At 36.2% G+C, this 22,522-nt stretch overlaps 2 protein-coding genes across 18 annotated transcripts in view; one reads left to right on the forward strand and one right to left on the reverse strand.

Annotated features, from left to right (window-relative positions):
• Positions 1-865: 865 nt before the first annotated feature.
• racgap1 (Rac GTPase activating protein 1) lies at positions 866-16,678 on the reverse strand. Of its 8 annotated transcripts, none has more exons than XR_011008368.2 (18): positions 16,529-16,652; positions 15,143-15,233; positions 14,820-15,022; positions 14,600-14,742; positions 13,084-13,153; positions 12,844-12,897; positions 12,682-12,759; positions 10,902-11,019; positions 10,288-10,439; positions 7,660-7,824; positions 7,455-7,550; positions 5,361-5,559; positions 4,897-5,002; positions 4,475-4,607; positions 2,800-2,929; positions 2,597-2,708; positions 1,602-2,513; positions 866-1,400 (listed from the first exon to the last, which is right to left on the reverse strand). XR_011008368.2 is itself a non-coding variant. In XM_005162298.6 (17 exons), the coding sequence occupies exons 2-17, from the start codon at positions 15,225-15,227 to the stop codon at positions 2,438-2,440; spliced, it is 1,920 nt and encodes a 639-aa protein (XP_005162355.1). In that variant the 5' UTR covers positions 15,228-15,233; positions 16,529-16,652; the 3' UTR covers positions 866-2,437. The 8 variants fall into 8 exon arrangements, 2 of the variants coding, with proteins under 2 accessions (XP_005162355.1, NP_955925.1); XR_012398234.1 differs by having other exon boundaries at positions 866-1,408; positions 1,598-2,513; XR_012398235.1 differs by having other exon boundaries at positions 1,589-2,513.
• A 2,428-nt stretch (positions 16,679-19,106) lies between these two features.
• Positions 19,107-22,522, forward strand: part of LOC101886435 (inactive dipeptidyl peptidase 10) — a 124,006-nt gene continuing 120,590 nt past the window's right edge. For 8 of the 10 annotated variants that reach the window (XR_012398643.1, XM_073939250.1, XM_009297027.5 and 5 more), the window contains exon 1: positions 19,107-19,249. Coding sequence is in view for 2 of the 10 variants with exons in the window: in XM_009297027.5 (XP_009295302.1) it covers positions 19,211-19,249 (39 nt within the window). In the remaining 8 variants the exon portion in view is untranslated. Of the gene's footprint in view, positions 19,250-19,526; positions 19,651-22,522 lie in introns of all 10 variants that reach the window. The other 2 variants (XM_068216928.2, XM_073939255.1) reach the window with 1 other exon arrangement.

A 22,522-nucleotide genomic window follows, 5' to 3' on the forward strand; every position in this document is an offset into this window, starting at 1 on the left:
CTATAGCAGGGGTGTCCAAAGTCGGTCCTGGAGTGGGCCGGTGTCCTGCTGATGTTAGCTCCAACTTGCTTCAACACACCTGCCTGGAAGTTTCTAGTATATTTAACAAGAGCTTGATTAGCTTGTTCGGGTGTGTTTGATTAGGGTTAGAGCTACACTCTTCAGGACAGAGTGTGAACACCCCTGGTCTACAGAATATCATCCCCTTACTCCTCAAGCACTTCTTATATGACCATTACATGACCAGTAGACTGCAAGCGTAGATGCCAGCAAAATATGTGCATGTATCGTGTTTTACGCTGCATAGTGTGGACAGATTTTTGCAAACCATAATAACGCCAGTCTGAATGAATGACATTCTCCCCTCAAACAATTAAAATGGCATTTTATAGAGCACAATGACTCTGACTGTGCAGGAAATTGAATATGAAGCACGCAATTAGCTGGGAAGCATCAGGCTGTATTATTAATACAATCATTTCACATGGCACACATACCCACTTCAAAATTCCAAGTGTGAAACGTCCATAGTGAAGCACAGTGTGGAAAGCCTTCTAGTTACTCCAGTTTTAATTCATAAGAACTTTAAAGATATCGGTCTTCACATCTCTTTTTCCAGTATTTCCACTAATACAAAGACTCCTTAAATTCTTGTAGTTTGTGCCACTGTAACCCCACCAGTCCTACATCACCCAACCTGCTTCGAGCTGGGATTGAACCGGCGACATTCCGCATGGGAGTTGGTTGCTCTACCAAGGAGGCTAAAGACAATGGCCTCTACCGTCTGATACTGGAGAAACTTTAGAGGTCAGAAGAGTGAGGTTTACCTACACACGTCACTGATTTTTAAACTTGTACAATTGTGTATAAAAAAAATGTACAATGTTTATTTTGCTAGCTTGCATTGTTAGTCTTCAGATGAACAAAAGTGAATCCATTGAAGAAAAAAACAATTATATACTGATATTTACTTCAGCTCTGGTATAGCAGTCCATCGAGCTTGACAGCTCGGGTGAAATACAAAGCCACACCTCCTCTAACAATTCCTTTGCTCTGAGTGAAAGAGGAGAGAGCAAAAACAAACCCAGCCTCTTACTTAATATTCCATACCAGTTGGAAATACATCATACTGATAGAAAAGTCTGCAAAGTCTCGCCACTTTTAGCTAACTCCCACATAAAAAAAGACAAAAGACTAGCAATAAATGAATGTATTTTACAAACAGCACAAGTCTTACAAAATCCACTCAAACTGGAAAGCAACTGGAATTGACCAATCAACTCCAATGTTCAACATGCCCTTGAAACAATGAAAACTTTACAGGTTAGTGCCGCACACATCTAACCGTAAACTAAATGACAGAGTCTAATCCAGGGTAGGGCAAACTTGGGTTTGGAGGGCTGGTGTCCTGCACAGTTGAGCTCCAACTCTAATCAAAAACACCTGAACATGTTAATCAGTGTCTTCAAGATTACTAGAAATCTATAAGCAGGTGTTTTTGATTAATCTTGAAGACAATGATTAACATGTTCAGGTGTGTTTGATTAGTGTTGGAGCAAAACTGTGCAGGACACCGGCCCCCCAGGACCGAGTTTACCCACCCCTGGTGTAATCAGTAGAAAATCAATGGTTCATTCAATCCTTCAAAATCAGTCGATTCCTAGAGGGAACTAATTTTGGTTCTACTTTAAATAAAAGTATAAAAGAATAATAAATTGAGTACAAACTGCAATTATCAATCAATGCCGTGTAGAAAAATCATTTGGAATTCTGGCCATTTATACGTATGAAAAACGGTTATGAAGCAGAAAGACACAAAATGCCCAATCACAACAACCAAGAGTGTTTTTGCATAGAGTTTCTCTCACCATTCTGAATCCCACCAAACAGAAGCACAGTGTTCCAAACAACACAAATTGGTTATTTAAACAAACTCTTAATATCAGTAGCCACAAATTGTGCATTATATCTACTGGCTGTGGAAGTCAAACCATGTTTAAAAACAGTTTACACTCGACAGAAAAATCGAATAGTCACTTCAGTCTCGAACCCTCCAAGAAATTGAGATTTTGCGCGTTCTATAACAAGCATGCAATTTCTATATACAAACAAAGGTTACAACTAGATTTAGCATAACCTTTTTTCTACAATTAAGTTCAGGTTTCTTGATAAAGAACTCCCAACTTTATGCAGATTTTGTGGATTCAGTGACTGATGGAAGTGCTTATAAAAGCCCATCGCTTTGGTTGTGATCTTAACAGTACATTAAAACATTTAAAAGTGACTAAAATACGAATGTTAATATAAAATATGACAGATAAAATGAGTAGTGTTAAAAAAGGCTTGAATTGATGGACGAGCCAGATATAAAATAAGACAATATAATATATTGCAGCTGTTTCCCAAAGTGAAGGAAAAACCTTGAAGAGCTTCAGGGCTACTTCAGGAGAGGCGAGGCGAAGAAGTTCCCCTGCCGAGGGACAGCGGCTGTAGCTCTGCTCCTGCTGGAAAACCTAGAAAAAAGATGGATCAGTTCACCAATTCTCCAACTGAAGCATGTCGTAATGATAGAAAATGTGATGAGATGCTAACTTACTTTGGAGTGATAGCATTGAGAGTTGCGTTCTTCATGCGCTGGGAGAGAGAGCTGGATGATGGAGTCTTGCTCATCTGCTGGTCAGGAGTCGTAATGGGACCAAACATACTCACTACAGATAACAAAAGCAGAAAATGTGTTATAGCTTATGATTAAATTACCTGATGTTACGTTAAATATGTTAAAGTAAAACGACAACACACTTTTCTGATCTGGAGTCGTGTGAACATTGGCGTTCTCGATGATCATGTGATCATTGCGAGCATGGTCGTGGTCGCTTATCATAAACTGACTCCAGTACTCCACAGGCAGACTGAGGAGACGCTCGACCACCTGAGAAAGAAAGAAAAAAGTTAAAGTGGCTATTGAAAAATTGGAACAAATGCCAAAGGAAAAGGTTTATGCATTTCTACAAACTGGACCCAATGGGGATGCCTTCAATAATATCTAGATTTAGACTTGGATATGTAAGGCAAGACTGCATATCTCAGAGATGCAATGCCAGACATTAGCACTCAATGGAGCTAATGATGTCACTGTGAGGGTTAAAGGTGGGGTTAGGTTAAGTATCCCATCCGGACCCCTCTCAATATTTTGGTTCTGTTTCTGCTATTAAAAAGCAGCACATATGGCGTTTTAAAATGTCCTAATATTGGGTTGGAGACCTCTACACAAAGTTTAAATGGATCTAGGGTCAGAAAATGTAATTTTCTCAGAATAGGCGTTAAATGTTTAAATCAACTGCAATGTTTTTGATACGGTTTGTTTGAATCAATTAAGGCTTAATGTTTGCGTGAACCAGAAGTTGCTGAGACATAGCGTTGATGTACTTTCAACTAAAAAGTGAAAATTTTCCTATTTATTGCCAGACTTTGTAGTTACATCATGTACTAGGATGATATGGCAAGGAACCATAATCTCATTCTGGCATCATATAAGGCAATGATATTAGCAGCGACACATCAATATTGGTAACGTAGCAATATTAGCCAACGATATTACGCAGCGATGCATCAATATTAGGCACTTAGCAATATTAGGCAACAATATTGGGCAGCGACGCATCAATATAAGGCACATAGCAATATTAGGCAACATTATGCAGCGATGGATAAATTTTAGGCACGTGGTGATAATAGGCAACAATATTACGCAGGGACACATCAATATTAGGCACGTATCGATATTAGGCAACGATATTACGCAGCGACGTATAATTACTAGGCACGTAGGGATATTAGGCAGCGATATTATACAGCGACGAATCAATATTAGGCACGTAGCGATATTAATATTATGCAGCAACGAATATTTTCTGAGTGAATTGCTAACGATATTGAGTGAGATGCTAATGGTCTAGTCCGATTTATACTAAGCGAAGCTGAAAGTGCTTCAGTCAAACCCAGAGATCAGCTGAATAAATTTTTTAAAGCTCTAGGAGGACCTAAAATTGAGCTTAAATACATCTGTCCTTTCAACTGTATTTCAGATTTTGTTGTTGAGCCCCTCCATCACGCTCAAGATCACTTTGGTAAGTGTAATCACTGTGATGAAATTGCTTATGAGCATGCTCAAAAGGAAGTGCATGTCCAATACAATTTCAACCATAATATGCTTTGGTACTATGCAGTTCAGTATGAATACCTTGTTTTAATGGTCATGAGTGAAGTTAGCAGGTAGAGTGTAGGTAGTCTTTGTAGCTTTTCAAATGTATTCCATTACACAAGCATCTACACTAGCAAATCAATGAACTTTAGCAAAGCTCTGAAAGTGGTTTAAATCTAACAAGCTCAAAATATTTTAGATCTCATTTCATATGTATTTTGTAGTGTTCGATTGTGACCGGCTGTAAATAGGAAACTATCCATGAACACGTACCCTCGGTTGTCGTTTTGTGTCCTGTAGGATGGTCATTGGTTCTGGGTTAGAAACGGCATGGCCTACAATTGTGGGTCCAAATACACGAGCCAGATTGGTGATGTCCATCTTTGTAGCGGGGCTTTGGGCCACCCTGATGATGAAAGAAAGAAAAAGAAAAAGTAAGAACAGTAATTGCTTTTTGAGAGGACTGTTTTCCCTAAATTAAGCAGTAATATTAGTTACTAAACTGAAAAAAATTAGGAAAAAAACATCTCCAGCATGTTAAAAGGGCCTATTAGTTAAACTGCTACCACAACTGCTTTAAACCTTTAATATTTCACAAATACATTTATCATCTCGAAAGAAACGTTTGAATTTCACAACTAATTAGCATTAAAATAAAAAGCAGAGAGTAAAATCAGAGAATGTTTGCTATTTACCTTTGTAGATGGATGATGAGGAAGGCCAGAGTGTCTCTGTGGGGCTGTGGAAGATCACTGATGTTCTGATACATCAAGGCAATGCTGTTGTCATCATCTGACAGCTCTACAAAAATAAATAGACAAAATAAATAAATATACTGAAATTCACACACCTATCTTATCACCCCCAGGTGTACTACAATTCAAACATTTAGGACAATAAAAAACACTTTTATCCAACAAAAACAGTCAGCAAAGCACATTTATGGTACAAAATATTACATCTCAAAAGATATTAGAGTGATTCATGAAGACTGGAGAAATGCTAGTCAAAACAGGAGTAAATTGCATACGCTAATTTTATATTTCATAGAATAAACTTTTATTAAAACTGACAATATTTTTACTGCAGTTTTGATCCAATAAACACTTTCAGAAAGCCCAAACTGTTAAAAAGCAGTGTACATTTATACATCACATACCTGCAGCATCCATGAATGCCCGATTGAGGCGGAAGGTTAGCAGGGGCTCTTTGAGGTTCCTTAGGAAGTCCTTGAGGAGGCCAGTGATAGCATGGATGTCTTCCACCTTGCTGAGCAGGGGAACAGTCTTCCCACGCAGGAACTTTTCTTTCAGGTCCTTGACCACTCGATCAGAGCCAGATACCCGGTACAAACCAGTCTGACAAAGCAATATGTGCGTATTATAGGTAGTGCTCAAGAGTTAGGGTATGTTTACAACATAACAAGTTACATGTTTACACACTGTTTTTAAAATGATTTATGTTTACATAAAGGAAAATGGCCAAAAACATTACATTACGAAAGCCAGGCCAAGATTTGGCACAGTCATCTTGTTAGTAAACAGTGTCTGTTGGCGGCAGTGCATGTAAAATCTGCTGTGTGTATGACGTGTCTTTGCTATTGGTTCACATTTTACTGATGAAGTGATAGCAAACACTTCAACAACAACAACAATACTGTATTCTGACATTGTTTTGCGTTTGATCATGACCACCTTTAACCGGGTATCTGAGCTTTCTAAGAGTTTTATTTAAAGGTGCAGTAGGTGATTGTCTTCAGAAACATTTTTTTGTTGTACTGGTTGAAACTCTCTTCACTGTCCAATAGTAATGATAAAAACTAAATGATCTAAATGCTAAATTATATGTATTTATATATTCTGGATGAGACATAAAACTCTAAAATATAAATAAATAAATAAAATATAAATAAGATATTTTCGGGCCGACATCTCCCATAATTCAGCTCAAACTTTTTTGTCAACAAATGCAGATTTGGGCTTTTGTGCATCTCTGTTCACGCAAATCCAACATTCGCGCATGCCCACCTGCGTGAGGGCCACGCTTTCATGTGCACACGAGACAATTAGATATGCGACACGTTAAATGCGACTGTGAGTGCCTGCTGACATCTCGAGCTACGTTTCCACCCACCTATTTTTATACACATTTTGGATATGCACATAAAAATATGGTTGATGGATGCCAAGATGTGCATACATTTACAAAATGCACATAAAAATCATGTGCACATAACAGAGTAGGATAAACTGGCTAATATATAAGAAAAGATGCGCATTAAAAAAGGTCATGTGGTTTTGTTATAAGAGATTATGTGATAAAAATACGAATAGAAAATACAAATAAGTGCACGAATAGACAAACCAGCAGGCTGACCACATTGAAAAACATCTGAAATGTTGCTCTGGGCATTCTAAAATGCCTTAACTATTTCAGTATTAGTGTTATTTTATTATTAATGAACTTCAGAATCAAGAGCGTCTGTGCTCAGTGTCTTGCACCTTCAAACACCACGTGTGTTCACTGCTTGTCTGCAATGTCTTCTGAGGCGCATTTATTAAATGAAGAAAAGATTCACGCAGCATCTCCTATCGCAGCAAATTCTGTTTTCTGTGTTGATGATTTGGCTGTGACTCATTGGATGGAAACGCTGCTTTATTCGCACGTCTGTTTGCAATAATCTAGCTTTGCGCATACATTTTATTCGCATTTTTGGATGGACACATAGCTAATGACAACACAGCTGGACACACTTTAGCTGTTATAGAGCAAAACTCACAGGAACTGTTTATGCGAGCAAAATCTCAGCGAACGTTAAGCATCTAAACAAAATCCCTGTAAGCGAGCATTTTATTGGGTATCGCCAAAGATACGCATGTTGTGATGCATGATGATAAACAAAGAGAGTTAAGTAGATTTCAAAATGAAAACAAAAACTTCTTTATGGTGTCGGTTCGATTGTCCTTTTAGGACCTTTGAAATGCAGATTTAATCAATTTTAAGGCTAATTAAGGCCTTATTTTTATACTATAGAATTTAAGACTTTAAGGATCCGAGGACACCCGGTTTAATCTACACCTCCTTAAAAATGTATTATGCATGCGCAAATGACATTTGAGTTTTCATATTATCTTCAAAAAATTCCCCTTTATAACCTGTTTTAGATTTTGTTTTTAACCCCGAAATCATTATTGTCATGTAAATAAACAGGTAAAACCCATAAACCCTTAATTAAAGACCTTTATAAACTCACCTCATGTAGGCCTCTCTGCTCAATCTCATTAATGCAGTGCACCACTAGCGAAGGGATCATGGGAGAGGTGTTAGACACGTAGTTTGCTAGTGTACCCTATTGGAATGCACAATGAAAGCAATCAGTGACACATGTTGACATATTTAGTCCACCACATCAATGAAATAGTCAGCATTTGAAGTTGGATGATAAAGCTGCTTGTCACCTCTCCGATTTTGACAGGAGTCCCAGTCATGGATGGAATGCAGGGCAATGGGCAGCGTTCACGGCACTCTGGGTGGGCCACTACACGACAGTCCCGACACTTTAAAGAGATCTTGCCAAACTTGATCCTCTTACCACATGGCACACAAGACTCTGGCTTGATCACCTAAAACACACCAGAGCACAGCAGATGTTAAGTGGAAGGAATGTAGACGCAGTGAAGGTAGCTTAATTGATTATTATGGGAACAAAGGGTCACCTGAGAAATCAGTTTTATTTAGCTGAAGCTCCAATTATATCATAATTAAGGTTCACAATTCATTTAAAACATATCAGTTTATAAAGTAAGAAACTGGCCTCAGACTTCTATCTGATGAATTATTTATGAATTCTGAAGATGATCATAAGGATTTAGCGTGCCATTTGTGAGAACCAGTGATAATCTCACTCATTGTGTCAAAAAACAGAAACATTCAAGAACTAAAAGAAGAAATGTTGCTCTGAGAGGCACAAATGTTCAGATCCGGCTTTGTTTGGAACTATTTTTCCTGGTGGAAAAAAAGTCAATATTATGTCTGAAACGCACTCAATATTAACTTCTTGTTTGTTGAACTGTTATAAAATCAATATCACATCTGCGATTGTGTTCACGCACTGATATTTGAAAGCACAGAAGCCTTGGTTGTGTGATATTGCTAAACTACATCATATTTTATAAAAAAACAAAAAATACAACACAGAGACATGTTTGCCCTTACAACTTAAATTATTGGGCATACAAGGGTTTCATCTTAAAGTGAATGATATTGAGAGGTCAAGATTTAAACCTAGGGTTGGGCAGTAATGCAAAAAAAATGCTTATAATATAATGTTTCATATCATTCGTTATCGATAATTATTGAATATTGTTTAACGATACATTTAGGAATATTAGGATTTTTTTTTGTTTAACCACCTGAATTTAATTTACCAACATTACCAAGGCAAATAGTGGTAATAGTCAAAAACAAAAATATTTAAACGTAATATATCTTCACAATAAAATAAACGTAACTGTTATAGAGACTTAAACTTGATAAATAAAATATAACAAAGTTTGTGCAATGGTGAAGGTAGATCAACATCTGTAAGGTGTCAATAATAATGACACAGTCAACCTCAAACTCTTCAAACAAAACTAATTATGATAATCAAATCTGAGCTTTCAAGTAAAAGAACCAGCCATCACTATTCAAATACATTTTGCAACATTACAAATTGTAAAGTTAAATGACCATATTACCCCCTAAATAATGCTAAACAATCTTTCAGATGGGGAGCTAGTGGGAGGGATGCACAAGAAAAGAAGCCAAAAAGCCACTCTGGTGACATCCATTTTCCATTCTTTTTTCCCCATTTACAATCTCCTCGATGCTGCTGCTATACATGCACTAATTTTTACATGTATTGTTATGCTGACCAGACCTAAAGTGACAAGATTATAAGAATTTAGCGTGCCATTTGTAAGACCAGGGACTTATATTCTTTCTCGATGTGTTCAAACACAGAAACGTTCAAGAACCAAATGCAGAAATGTTGCTCTGAGAATAAAATAAAAGCGCGAGCATGTGGTCTCCTTCATTTTTAGTGCCCTTTGTGCTCACGCTCCCCTGGCTTCTCTCATAACTAGAGGACAATCAACTTTTCTCAACAACGACAAACCATTGCTGCAGCTCCGATGCAAGTTTATGGAGAAAAGTAAAAGCACAGGAGTGTTTGTCTGAGGTAATTAGTCAACCCTTATTACTGAACTGTGTATATTCCATGCAAAGTTTGAAGCAGAATGGTTAGTTCTACTTGCATGAATCATGGTGCGCTCACGGAATTCGGAAAAGTTCAGATGTTTTTCAACTAGGTGTGCAGATTGGAATTGTCAAAGTTACACCCTAAGCTTATTGGCATTCCTTCCAAGGCACATGCTCAGCAGCCCCATTTAATAAAACTTTAGCCTTCATACCGATACTTTACACCAAACTTTTTTTTATATTGTTGACAATGGTGTTCGGTCAATTTATACTAATATCGATTTTATTGCTCAGCCCTACTTAAACAGATATTTTAGCCAAAAATAAATATATTTTGATAGCTGGTACCCATTGACTTCCTTAGTCATTTTATTCCAACTATGGGTTAATCAATAGGTGCCACAAACTATCATTCTTCAAAACATAATTTGTGTTCAACAGAAGAAAAACTCAGGTTTAAAATCACATTAAGGAGAATAAATTAAGAAATTTAACATTTTTTTTTGATGAGCCATCTCTTCAAACCATAGGTCTCTAACTCAATTCCTGGAGCGCCGCAGCTCTGCAGTTTTGCTCCATCCCTATCAAACACAGCTGATCCAAATAATTGAGGTGTTCAAAAGAGTCATGAACACCTTCATTGGTTGGATCAGCTGAGTTTGATCAGGATTGGAGCAAAACTGTGCAGAGCTGCAGCCCTCCAGGAATTGAGTTTGAGAGTTGTCCTTTAAACAAAATGTATAACTGCAAAATGTGAGGATAAAACCACCCTCAAACATTGAGAAAATGCGTCAGAGGTGCATCATCACAGCGTTGAAGAATTTGTATGCACTGCAACATCCTACCGTTTTGGAGATAAACTCATGCAGACGGACACCTCCGTTGCCCTGTGGAGTGCTGGGCTCTGCCCTGTTCTCTGCATTGGGCAGACTGGGCTGCTTGAACACATCCATAGACTGAACAGAATCTGTGTCAACGGTGTCCCACTCCACAGCAGCTGAAGAATAATTCAGAGAGATACACTGCTCACTACTGCAGAATACTTGAACAGAAATGCAAAGGCTTGGAGTGAGAGAAACGACCAGAAAAAAAAGCCTACACAAAACAGCCCTGTAATAAAAAAAATAAAAAATAAAGTTAAACAAACATAAATAAATAAAAAGCCCGAGGCTGGAGACTCAACGAGGTTCAATTTAAAACACCCCAGAGTCCTGCAAAGCACACATTAAATTATTTTAAAAATTAATCTTTGACCCGGTTCGATAAAAAGAGTGCATATTTATGATTCTGCAACCACATATCATGACTCACTGCGGAGCTTATTCATGATACAGCAGCTTGTGCATTATTATTCCGTCAATAACAAAATCGCACAATCAATGACTCATGCAAATATTCTCTTGCTCAGCACTGTGCTCCCTCAAGAAGGGCATTATTACATTTAGGGAAATAATCTTACCAGTCTTCCGGCGGCTCCTGGTCCAGTAGGGAACAGCCTCCACTGTGGTGACGGCCTCAATGGGTCCGCCATCAGCAGGCACAGTCACGGTGGTTTTAGCCACCAGAGACTCATTTCCCTGAAAAAGAGATTTGAATTAATAAACTTTCTAGCAATATCTTAATTCACATAAATTAACAAAATATGACACTAAAGTGCAAATTTGTCACAAAATACAAATTCTGTCATGTATTAGCCCTCTAATTCTAAACCCATAAGGACTTCAGTTCATCTTTAGTACAAGTTTTCTAAGCCTCTGCTGAAAATGTTCTCCCAAAAAATGCTGACATTTCAAAATTGTTTAAGATAAAAATAAATAAATCTGTATGAATCAAGCAGTTTAATACAAGTTAATGCTTTATACATTAACATATTCAGCATGTTATCGTATAAATTAATATTGATCAGTAAACATAAACAGACGACTATTATTAACCCCGTGGTTATACATTTACTTTGACGTTTTTAAAGTGTCAAAAGAGAGTAATAGATTTGCTTAATAAACATCAGATGTTCAAAACAAATGCGATCAATGTGAGAACAAATGTGAAAATTAGCAACTACAATTTTTATTTTGGTATAAACCCAACCCTTTATCTAGACATTGAGGAGGTAAAGCTTCATGTGTGTACTAGGGCTGCACAATGTATCGTTTCAGCATCGATATCGCAATGTGCACAGCCACAATTGTCACATTACAAGATATGCAATGTCGAGTCTGAATTTAGTTGTCCAGGAATGTGGTTAGTAGAGTCACTGCCAAGTTTAACCATAATAGAGTAAAAGTTTATCATTTGCATGCATTTTTAAGGCCTGTGACTGAGCATTTCAAGAGTTTAGAACCTTTGGGCACAAAAAAGTTGTTTAACAAAGATTAATTGTACTTATTTATACAGGATTTTTTTTTCCTACTAAGAATTTGTGTCTTGTTTCTACTCCAAATATCTACATCTCAAAGAATTTTTACTTCTCCCATTGACAGATTTTTAAAAATTTTTTTTAAATTGTGATTATTCAATTTCTGAACCTGAATACAGTTAAACTCCTCAGTAAAATGCCAAATAGAGCCAATTAAATCATCTTGTGAAACAGTACTCGTATCACAATATTTATTAAAGAAAAATTAAATATTGCAATAACAGATTTTTTCAATATCGTGCAGGCCTAGTGAGTACATTGGAAAATGATTGCCTTTGCAATAATACTATGCAATATCTGTAACAAGTGTGTGTTGAATTAAATTTATCAAATAACAATCAGAAATTCTGCAGAGGTTTCCAGTCACAGTTTTTTAGTCTAAATGTTTGAATTTTGACAGTTTGCTAGGCCGGAATTAGACCCAATTTGATTATAAAATATCTGTAAAATATGACCTGTATTGTTCAGTATCTACATTACATACACAACCAGTCAAAAAAATGAAAAAGCTAATAAAAGTAGCTTTACATTACAACACAATGCTTAATAATAATACTGCATGACTTTTCCCCCAGTATCATGCAGCCTTAAGAAGACTCCTACATCAAAATCAAGTACAGAAGGGCTTTTTGCCTCTCACAACGTCTTGAAAAGACAAAATCTTCCAATATTCACACTTCAATATGTTGTAAGAACTGCGGAGCTCCTTTAAAAACATTTCAGATCTAATAGCTATACCAAAACCCTGCAGGGAGTCTTCGTACAAAAGACACTTTCCCAAATATTAAAGTCAGTCAGTCATGTGCTTATGTAACCAGCTTACTTTCTCTGATGTCCGGCCGGTGGAGCGAGACCTTTTAGCAGCAGCTGGAGGTCCTTCGGTGTGGTTTCGGGAAGAGCGCTGCATTGAGACAGAATAAATGATCAGAGAGTGATTGACATTTGGATGTAATTGGATTAAATATGGATTTATTGGCAAGCTTACTCTCTTTTGCCGTTTCTTAAGACGAACGGTTCTGATTGCAGAAGAGTCCCAGTCCTTCAAAGTTATTGAAAAAAATACATCAACGGCAACGCCAAAAATTCAATCAATAAAGGATGAGTCAGTCTAACAAAATTAAAATGTTAATCTCAGTCAGTGACTTTAAAACACTTTCTCCCAGTCGGGGTTGTGCCAGGAATGCATACAAGATTCATATTTTTAATAATCAGGAGAATGGCATACCAAAGAATCATCCGTTTTGTCATAGCTGATGTCTGACAAGATAGAGGCTGATTCATCAATGGTAGCCAGTCTAGAAGAGATGTTGTGAATAATAAAATGAAGGTAAGACAGTCTGCAGCAATAAATATAATTCAGTCAATAAACAAAAAATGATAAGTGACATTCATGCAATTTTCTCTCCTTATGAACACATAATCTGCCTAAAATGTCCAAAACTAGTTTAATGCAAGATTTTTAAATTGACGTCCGGGGACTACAAGACAGTACTGGGGTATGATAAAACTAGACATATTAAAGTTATGAATAATAATTGTACATTAAAAGTGGAAAAACAAAATAAAAATGGGTCACACTTTATATTAAGATATCTTAATTACTAAGTGCTTACATGAAAAAAGTATACAGTACTTTTTGTGTTCATACTGTATAGAACAGCATTTCTGGTGCTGGAGGTGGCATATGGGTGAGTTATGTTGCTATGTGAAGGTTTAAAGTTAGGTTATTGTGTAGAGGATGGGTTAATTGTGCATTTATAAATATAATAACAAGAAAGTACATATGTAACTACAAACAGATAACAGTTTTAATACAGGTACGATGTAAAAACATGTACAGAATAGAATATTAATTAAAAAAATAAAAGTGCTGTGCAATTATGGCTACTTAATATAAAGTGGAACCTAAAAATGTAACAAAAAAATAATTGACATTACAGTATTAATTTTTCACAGTATCAATGTGGACCACATCACAAAGTAAACTATACCTGGGTTTTTGTTTTTAGGATAAGAATAAGGATATTATTGGGAGATATGTAGTATTAAAAGTCCTTATGTCTTTTTAAACTCCAACCAAACCTACTTTATTAGAAAAGAACTACTAACTTTATGCAGAAATGCATGATATTAAAGTAACTAGGGTTGCACAATATATTGCTTCAGCACCAATATTGCTATGTGTGAACCTGCAATTGCTGGTGATCTGCAATGTCAAGTTGGGATTATAATTAACCATTAAAAACAGTTTAGAACAAGTGATTGGTGGAGTCGTTGCAAAGTTTATCTCTAATCTAATAATATGAAAGCATTTTATTTGGATGGATTTTAAGTTTGCCATTTTAACAAAAGATATTGTGTTTAAATATTTAATACAACAAAGAGTATGCAGTTTTTTTTTTTTTTTTTTTTACATTTGATTATTTTATCTCTATACTTCAAACCTGTTTAACTCCAACTGAAAATCATAAGGCATGGTTTATTTCGTGTATTATTCTTCGTTGCGTGTTTTTTTTTTATTTATTTGTGCTTTCATTTATTTTATATAATTTTCAATATTATGCAGATGCACTACCCTTCCAATCAAAATAAAAATTAGGAGTTCTTTCCAATAAGGGCCATCTTGTGAAATCATATCGCAATATTTAAAAACACAGAAAAACAAAATATCCCAACATCAATTCTTAACAATATATTGTGCAGCCCTAAAAGAAAGGTCTGATTTGTTTATATTATTTTACCGTCTGCTAGTGTTCAAATTTGCAGGATTCTGAGAACGGGCATTTAGGAAGGCCAGAGCAGAGCGCTGCTCCTCATTTAACTGGATGCTGCTACTAGAGCCTTCAGAAACCAGCAGCTCCCGGATGAGCTGGATCTGACGGTCCTGCAGAGAAACGTTTAAACCCAAATTCAGAGAACAGGTCTACGTGATTTGCCGCATGTAAATAAAATCCCACAAACCAGCTTTGCGCAGTCAGACTCGGCTTTCTGTCTTCTACGGATCTCCACATCTACTTGGTTACGAGCATGTTTGAGCTTGACCTCCAGAGCTCCACGCTCCGTCTCAGCTTTAGTGAGCACTTCTTTGCATGCATTCAGCTCCTGTTCGAGTCTCAGCCATCTACGACGGTTGTCCTCAAAGTTTATGGCCAGCTGAATGAACTCTGACAACGAAAAGACAAAGAAAGGCAGTGAATATTTTGTGAGTGAGAGAATGAAACAGGGAACCAATACAGCATTGTATGTATTTTATTTCAAATATTCAAACCACAGCCAGTACTCACGGGGCTCAATGCTTTCATTGAGAACATCAGCTTGTGCCCGCAGGCTTTCGAAAATGCTGTGAAGATTCATCACAGCGGTCTCCATGTCCTCCTGCATTGTAGAAAAAACACTTTAACTGGTGTGTATCAGTTCTAGAAACATTTATTCAATGCTAGCTTCCAAGCTATATCTATATAAGACCCAGCAATTAATTTTAGCTCTTTGATGTCTGTATTATTATTCTTTACGGTTTCATCATGTCAAATTTAAGACTTTTTAGGACCATTATGAATGAAATTTCAGACTTACACAAGGCTAAACACTAGGGATTTTTTTCTGATGGCCCAGTTAAAACATTAAAATGTTATTTTAAAGAAGATAATCAAGGAACTAAGGTCTTCTGATAAGTTTATTCCTTCTTTACCAAGGTCCGAAGTGGGGATAAATCTTTCTGTTATCGCCCCAAAACTCTGAAACAAGCTTCCACCCCACATTAGACACGCTCCAACTCTGTTTTTAAAATACTTCCAAAACGGCATCTTTGTTCTTTAGCATTTGAGCCTTTTTAATGTTGAGTAGTTTGCCTTATATTTTAATTGTGATGTAGGACTTATTTTAATTAAAGTTAGTATTAATTGTGTTCAGCACTTTGGGCAACGTTGTGTTGTAAAAAACGTGATATATAAATAAATTAACTAACTAAGCCATACTGGGAAACAGAGTTAATACACTTTTGTTAAAACTTTTATAGAGATGGAATGTTTGATTGGATAGATGTTGGCCTGATTGGGTGGCTTTACATAGACAGGAAAATTAAGATCTACAACACAATATTTCAGTGGATTTAAGACTTTTTAAGGCCTGAAATTTAGTTTTTTGAAAGTTAAGATATTTCAAGACTTTTTAGGACCCCGCGGAGACCCTGTTATTAACATATGAAGCACTGTGTTTACACATGTAAAGCTGTTTTGATATAATTTACAGAATATTGGGGAAGTGGTCAATGTTGAATATTATTATGCATTCCTGTACACTACACAATCGATTTCTAACTAAAATTTATTGTTGTTAACATGCATAAGCATGACAAAAGATTATAAATATATGAAAAATTTGCGAAAAAGCAGATGTGTAAGTTAGACACTACAACAATACTAAAAGATAACGTAACGTTAAGTTATAGGATATTATTAAGAAGCAACGTTAATATCAAACTCCTTTTTGTTGAAATTTAGGAGTATAACGTAATAGCAGACAACGCTGTCTTTCCTATATGTTTAATGTAACGTAAAGTACAAGAGAAGTACAGTAAACACTGGCATGCGTCTTCTAAACGGCTCGCCATTAGCAAAACGCAAACAAACATCGTTCAAAGCACATCGCCGTATAACATTGATACAACTTACGGATTTCTGTAGACACCCAGCCTTGCGTGTGAAGCGATGCGATCCGAGATTATAAACTTTTTAAAAATTTTCTCCAGGGAGAACAGTGTCGTACTAGATTTTTCGACCAGGTTTACCCGGATGTGTTATTAACGTTTGCATGTAGAAAAGTTGCATTTCAAATTTAGCCGCCAGCCAATCATTGCCGCCCGAGCGTGCTGACGTAAGCGCGTCGACGTAGTACGTACAGGCGGCGCTTCTACTGTACGGAGCCCATACAGACAATTATATTGATTTATAAATCTTTGTGTTATCACTCTTTCAATTAAGTTACTGTAATTATTTTTGGATTGATTATGAATATTTTAATAATTAGGACGAAATTGAGCTTGCACCCTTTCATAAGCATGTAATTGTTAGGCTAATGATAAGGAATCTTTAACTTTATGTGATACTTAATCCACATGGAAAAGCAAAAAACTAAAGTAAAATATAGTTATTCCAGACCGTTCTCACTTTCAAAATTACTACAAGCTTTGTTTTGTTGTAGCAACATTCTCCTTGGAAAATAATGAATACTGTTCAATTTGAATATTCTGTTCAACACTGATTTGTTGTTAGCACGCGCGCGCGCGCGCGCACACACGCACACACACAGACACACACACACACACACACACACACACACACACACACAGTTTAGCTGCCTATTTTCATGTCATTGTTATCAATCAGTCAGTCAGCCTGTCTGTCTGCAGCTCGTTGTTAATCAAGCACGCACACTGTGACTGATGCTTCAGACACACTGAGATTTAAAAAAGGTCTGAAGCCAGGAGCAGCGTGTTGTCTTGATTAATATCCTACTTGATCGATAGGCATTCACACTGTAACTGTGTGTGTCTCTCTGTGTGTATATGTGAGACACACAGAGAGGGAGAGAGAGAGAGAGAGAGAGAGAGAGATCTTATTATGAATTAATCACTGTAAATATACTGATTATTATAATTTATTATTTTAGCTTTATCAATGAACGTTGATTTGTTAAATGTACAGTTTATTCTGATTCATTACTTTTATTTATTTTCTTTAGTATTTTTATTATTATTATTGTTTTTATATTATACTATACTATTATTATATTCTACTATATATATATATATATATATATATATATATATATATATATATATATGTCTTAAGACATGCGATATGAGTGAATTGAATAAGCTAAATTGGCCATAGTGTATGTGAGTGTGTAAAACAGTGCGTGGGTGTTTCCCAGTGTTGGGTTGCATTCGCTGCATAAAATATATGCTGGATAAGTTGGAGGTTCATTCTGCCTCTGATTAATAAAGGGACAAAGCCAAAAAGAAAATGAATGAATAAATGAATTATTATTATTATTATTATTATTATTATTATTCATTCACTTTCCTTAAGCTTAGTCCCTTTATTAATCTGGGGTTGCCGTAGCGGAATGAACCTCCAACTTATCCAGCATATATTTTACACAGTGGATGCCCTTGCAGATGCAACCCAGTACTGGGGAACATCCATACACACACATTCACACACATACGGCCATTTCATTTTATTTTATTTTTGGCATAGTTACTTTATTAATCAGGGGTCGCCACAGCGGAATGAACCACCAACTTATCGAGCATATGTTTTATGCAGCGGATGCCCTTCTAGTCGCAACCCAACACTGGAAAAGACTTATACACTCTTGCATTCACACACATACACTACGGCCAATTCAATTTATTCAATTTACCCATACCACATGTGTTTGGACTGCGGGGGAAACCGGAGCACTCGGAGGAAACCTTAACCTACACCAACATAAAGAGAACATGCAAACTCCACACAGAAATGCCATCTGACCCAGCCAGGACTCGAACCAGCGACCTTTTTGCTGTGATGCGACATCACATGTGCCACTCCTATTTTATTCTACTTGTTTTATTTTTTATTTATTTTTCTATTTTTTGTATAGAGAGAAAGAGAAATCATTGTAAATATACTGATTATTATTTATTTTTATCTTAAAATGTTGATTGTTAAATGTAGTTTATTCTAATTTATTATAAGTCCATTTTGTACTACTACTACTATTTAATGTCAACTTTATAAATGTTTTGTTAATACATTTATTTTATTTATTTATTTATTTTACATCACAATTACACTAGACAACCAAATATATTCGTTTAAGTGTTTTAGCAAACTTTCTAATTCTCAACAACTGTCCACAGGAGGCTTGACAAAATTGACAAAATGGAAATATAATAAATACATATACACAACATTATAATTCTATACCAAAATTAAATTATTGAAGGCAAAAGCAAAGGCGACATGATCCAACAAACTAGTAGACTATTTGTGCAAACACTGCTGTTTTGTTTTTAACCACTTTTTAATAACACTGTAATGTGTAACGTCTCATGCCATTAAAGCAATATTTTAATTTGAGAGAGAGAGAAAGCGAGAGAGAGAGAGAGAGAGAGAGAGAGAGAGAGAGAGAGAGAGAGAGAGAGAGAGAGAGAGAGAGAGAGATGTCCAACTTTACACCATCCTATTAAAGGGCTCTGTCAGTGGGCTGTGCAACTTGCAGCACCAACTCAAAACAAGGCTTTCAACTGCTGGAACTGCATTAGGAGCTATCCGTGCTGAATTTGGGTCCTGAATCCTGCCAACATGATTGCCACCACACAGCAGAACATGACTACGGAGCTGGTAAACGAAGCTAAACAGCATGTTTCTTATTTAGCATGAGCAAAGACTGAACGCTTTCTGAAGATAAAATCATTTTGATGCTGTATCTTTTACACACGAACTACAGCCGCAGCAAAGGAGCGCGTGCACGTGCGAGATAAAAGCCGTGCACGCGAGACTATTCTCTGTTATAAACTATACCTTTAACTAATTTATCCGTCAAAGTACATTAAAACACGTGCTTTTCACACAGGTGTTGCTCACGTTGATTGAGCTCGGTTTTCATTCACACTTTCAGATGAGCTGTCCGTACTGTATCTCCTCGTCTGTTTCGCTTCGTTACACCGGTTACTACTGCAGTGCTTTCCCTGTGACTCACGGACTAATTGAAGAAGGGCTTTTCCGACACATTTCAGCATCAGGTTTTCGTTTTCAATAACTTCTTGTGGATTTTGAAAGCTTTGTTCGACATTCGTGTTGTTTTAGTTGGCCAGTTGAATCTTGACTTGAGCTGACGGGAATATGGAGCTGCTGGACGTTTGTATCTTGGTTTAAGATTGAATTACACCATGACAGAGCCTTAATCACCTCACACAAAAGTATCTTTATATGGGTCAAGGTTGTGGACATTTTAGTTATACTATTTCTACCCATTTCTATGAAAGTCCAAATAAAAATACTATAGTAGTTTGTGGTATAACGTTAATAGTGTTTTCGAACCATATTTGTATAAATTAAAGTAGCCTATAGGCTAACAGCTACAGTCGCTATGGTAACAACTAAGACAATATAAACAATATCCAATACTTTAGTAAGATTTCTTTAACTATTTACAATACACCACATAGTAAAAACTAAATAAAATATACAGCTTTTATTACAGTTTATCACACTCAAATATTGATGTTTGCTCAAGATACTTTTTTTTCAAATAAGCTGAAACAACTCAATTCTTGATTTGTTTTTGGGAAAACTTAATTGTTTTATGTTCAATCTTCTTAAATTTGTAAAAAGCAATAAGGTAATTTAATTCCTTTGTCAGAATACAAATTGTTTGTGTGCAACATAGCATTTTTTACAGTGCAGTTCACTAGTAATATTACAGTATGTAATATGTAATGTACAGTATATCCAGGGGTGCCCAAACCTTTATAAAAGGCGACATACCAAACTTGATTGAGGCTAGTTGGTCATAGGTAAATATGGGTGGGGTAATTTACCATGGGTAATTTACAAATAAAGAATCCAATTTAATGCTGGATAAGTTGACTGTTCATTCCGGTGTGGCGACCCCTGATGGACTAAACCAAAGGAAATGAATGAATAAATTAGGAGATTACCTGTGGTAAATTACCTCACCTTACCTTTGGCCCACTAGCCTCAATCGAAAGTTTGGTTTTTGGCCCTTCATAAGAAAAGGTTTGGGCATTAACAAAGAATTGAAAATGCTATAAATACAGTATAATGCACCTTACTACAGTATGCTTTTTTTTACATGTAGAATGTATTCAGGCATATGGTTAAGATGATCTTTCGAACTCAAACTGAGGAGCATCAGAATTGGGAAGAAGTGGATTTAGGTGACTTAAAAAAATATCCGTCTTTAGGGTTTACAGAAAAAGAAATCATATCCAGTGAGCAGCAGTTCTGTGAGTGAAAGATTCAGCTGATAGAAAAGCGTCAATAACAAACACAACCGTTACATTCAAGGTCTGCTTGGGAATTGCTAAAACCTTTAACACAGCAAACCTTGAAGATGATGAGCTACAGAAAAAGAACAGCTAACTGAGGTTACAATTCACACTGGCTCACCAAAATTGGAGATTGCAAGATTGGGAATATGTTTACCTGTCTGTTTAGTCTTGATTTCTGCTGTGGCATTTGGATGGTAAGGTCAAAATTTGCTGGAGACAGCATGAAAACATCAATCCATTCTGTGATCAACAATTCAGACTGAATCAGAAACATACCAGAGATGCCCAAAGTAGGGCCTGCGGGCCAAAGTTTGCCCATTGTAACCTTTGATTTGGCCCAACATCCCATCTGAGAGTAGAGCGACTTTGACAGAGAGGGTTGGGGCAAATGCCTTTCAGAGATCGTCATTTCTAATTAGACGTAACCTTTTTTTGTTTGTTTTATTGGTAAGCTACATAAAATAAATTAGAGATTGAATGTTTCAGTCAATGTAAATGAATCAGATTTTTAAAAATGTAAATACTGTCACTTGACAAATAGAGAAAGACATCAGCAAGCAAAGCAGGTCAAAAACTGGTTTAATTCTGTTATAAATAAGATAGTTTTTTTTCTGTAAGAAGTTTATTATATAATGCAAAACAAAACTGTATGATTGATTTAATATAAAGCAATGTTTTCTAGTAAGTTTTAAACAATTTTTAAATAAACTAGGGGGCAACACGGTGGCTCAGTGGTTAGCACTGTTGCCCTACAGCCGAAGATCGCTAGTTTGAGTCCCGGCTGCGTCAGTCGGCATTTGCCTGTTCTCCCCATGTTGGTGTGGGTTTCTTCCGGGTTCTCCGGTTTCTTGAATAAACAAAATTGTTCGTAGTGTATGTGTGAATGAGTGTGTATGGATGTTTCCCATGCAGTACTGGGTTGCAGGTGGAAGGGCATCCGCTGTGTAAAACATGTTCTGGAAAAGTTGGTGGTTATTTCGCTGTTGCAACATCTCATGAATAAAGGGACTAAGCCGAAGGAAAATGAATGTATAAATAAATTAGTAAATTACCCATGGTAAATTACCTCACCTTTATTTACCTTCGACCCACTTGCCCAATCAAGTAAGGTTTTGGGTACCGCTTAATTTATATATATATATATATATATATATATATATATATATATATATATATTGCTAATGGTCTAATCTGATTTAATTATTTATGCTAAGCTAAAATACTCCCACCACACCCGGAGATCAACTGAATGGATTAAAAAATTATAAAACCCAACAGTTTAACTCTCTGGGACTTTTAAAATGAGCATATTTCCAAACAAAGTGGAGTGTCCCTTTAAAGCAAACGGATTGACTTACTTTTTTTTAAAATAAAGTCAACTGACCACTTTAAAAGCAGTGGGTTTACTCACGTTTTTAAAGTAAAGTCAACGAACTATATCTTACTAGAGTGTAAAACAGGTTTAATTTTCTTTAGACTTTAGGCTGAAATATATGTCCTTGACAGGACTTACCCATAAAAATATTATTTTAACAACCCTCTATCTGCTCTTTACAGTAAATTGCCTATATCTCACAGTAGCACGTCTGGTCTGTGTTTT

This window comes from Danio rerio, chromosome 23 (genome assembly GCF_049306965.1).
Source record: "Danio rerio strain Tuebingen ecotype United States chromosome 23, GRCz12tu, whole genome shotgun sequence".
Classification (NCBI taxonomy): domain Eukaryota; kingdom Metazoa; phylum Chordata; class Actinopteri; order Cypriniformes; family Danionidae; genus Danio; species Danio rerio.

Coding starts and splice junctions, on each gene's coding strand:
- racgap1 (NM_199631.1), bottom strand. CDS start 15,227: ATGGAGACCGCTGTGATGAATCTTCACAGCATTTTCGAAAGCCTGCGG. Junction 12,898..13,083: donor ACAAAACGGATGATTCTTTG/GTATGCCATTCT, acceptor ATAACTTTGAAG/GACTGGGACTCTTCTGCAAT. Junction 12,760..12,843: donor TTAAGAAACGGCAAAAGAGA/GTAAGCTTGCCA, acceptor GTCTCAATGCAG/CGCTCTTCCCGAAACCACAC.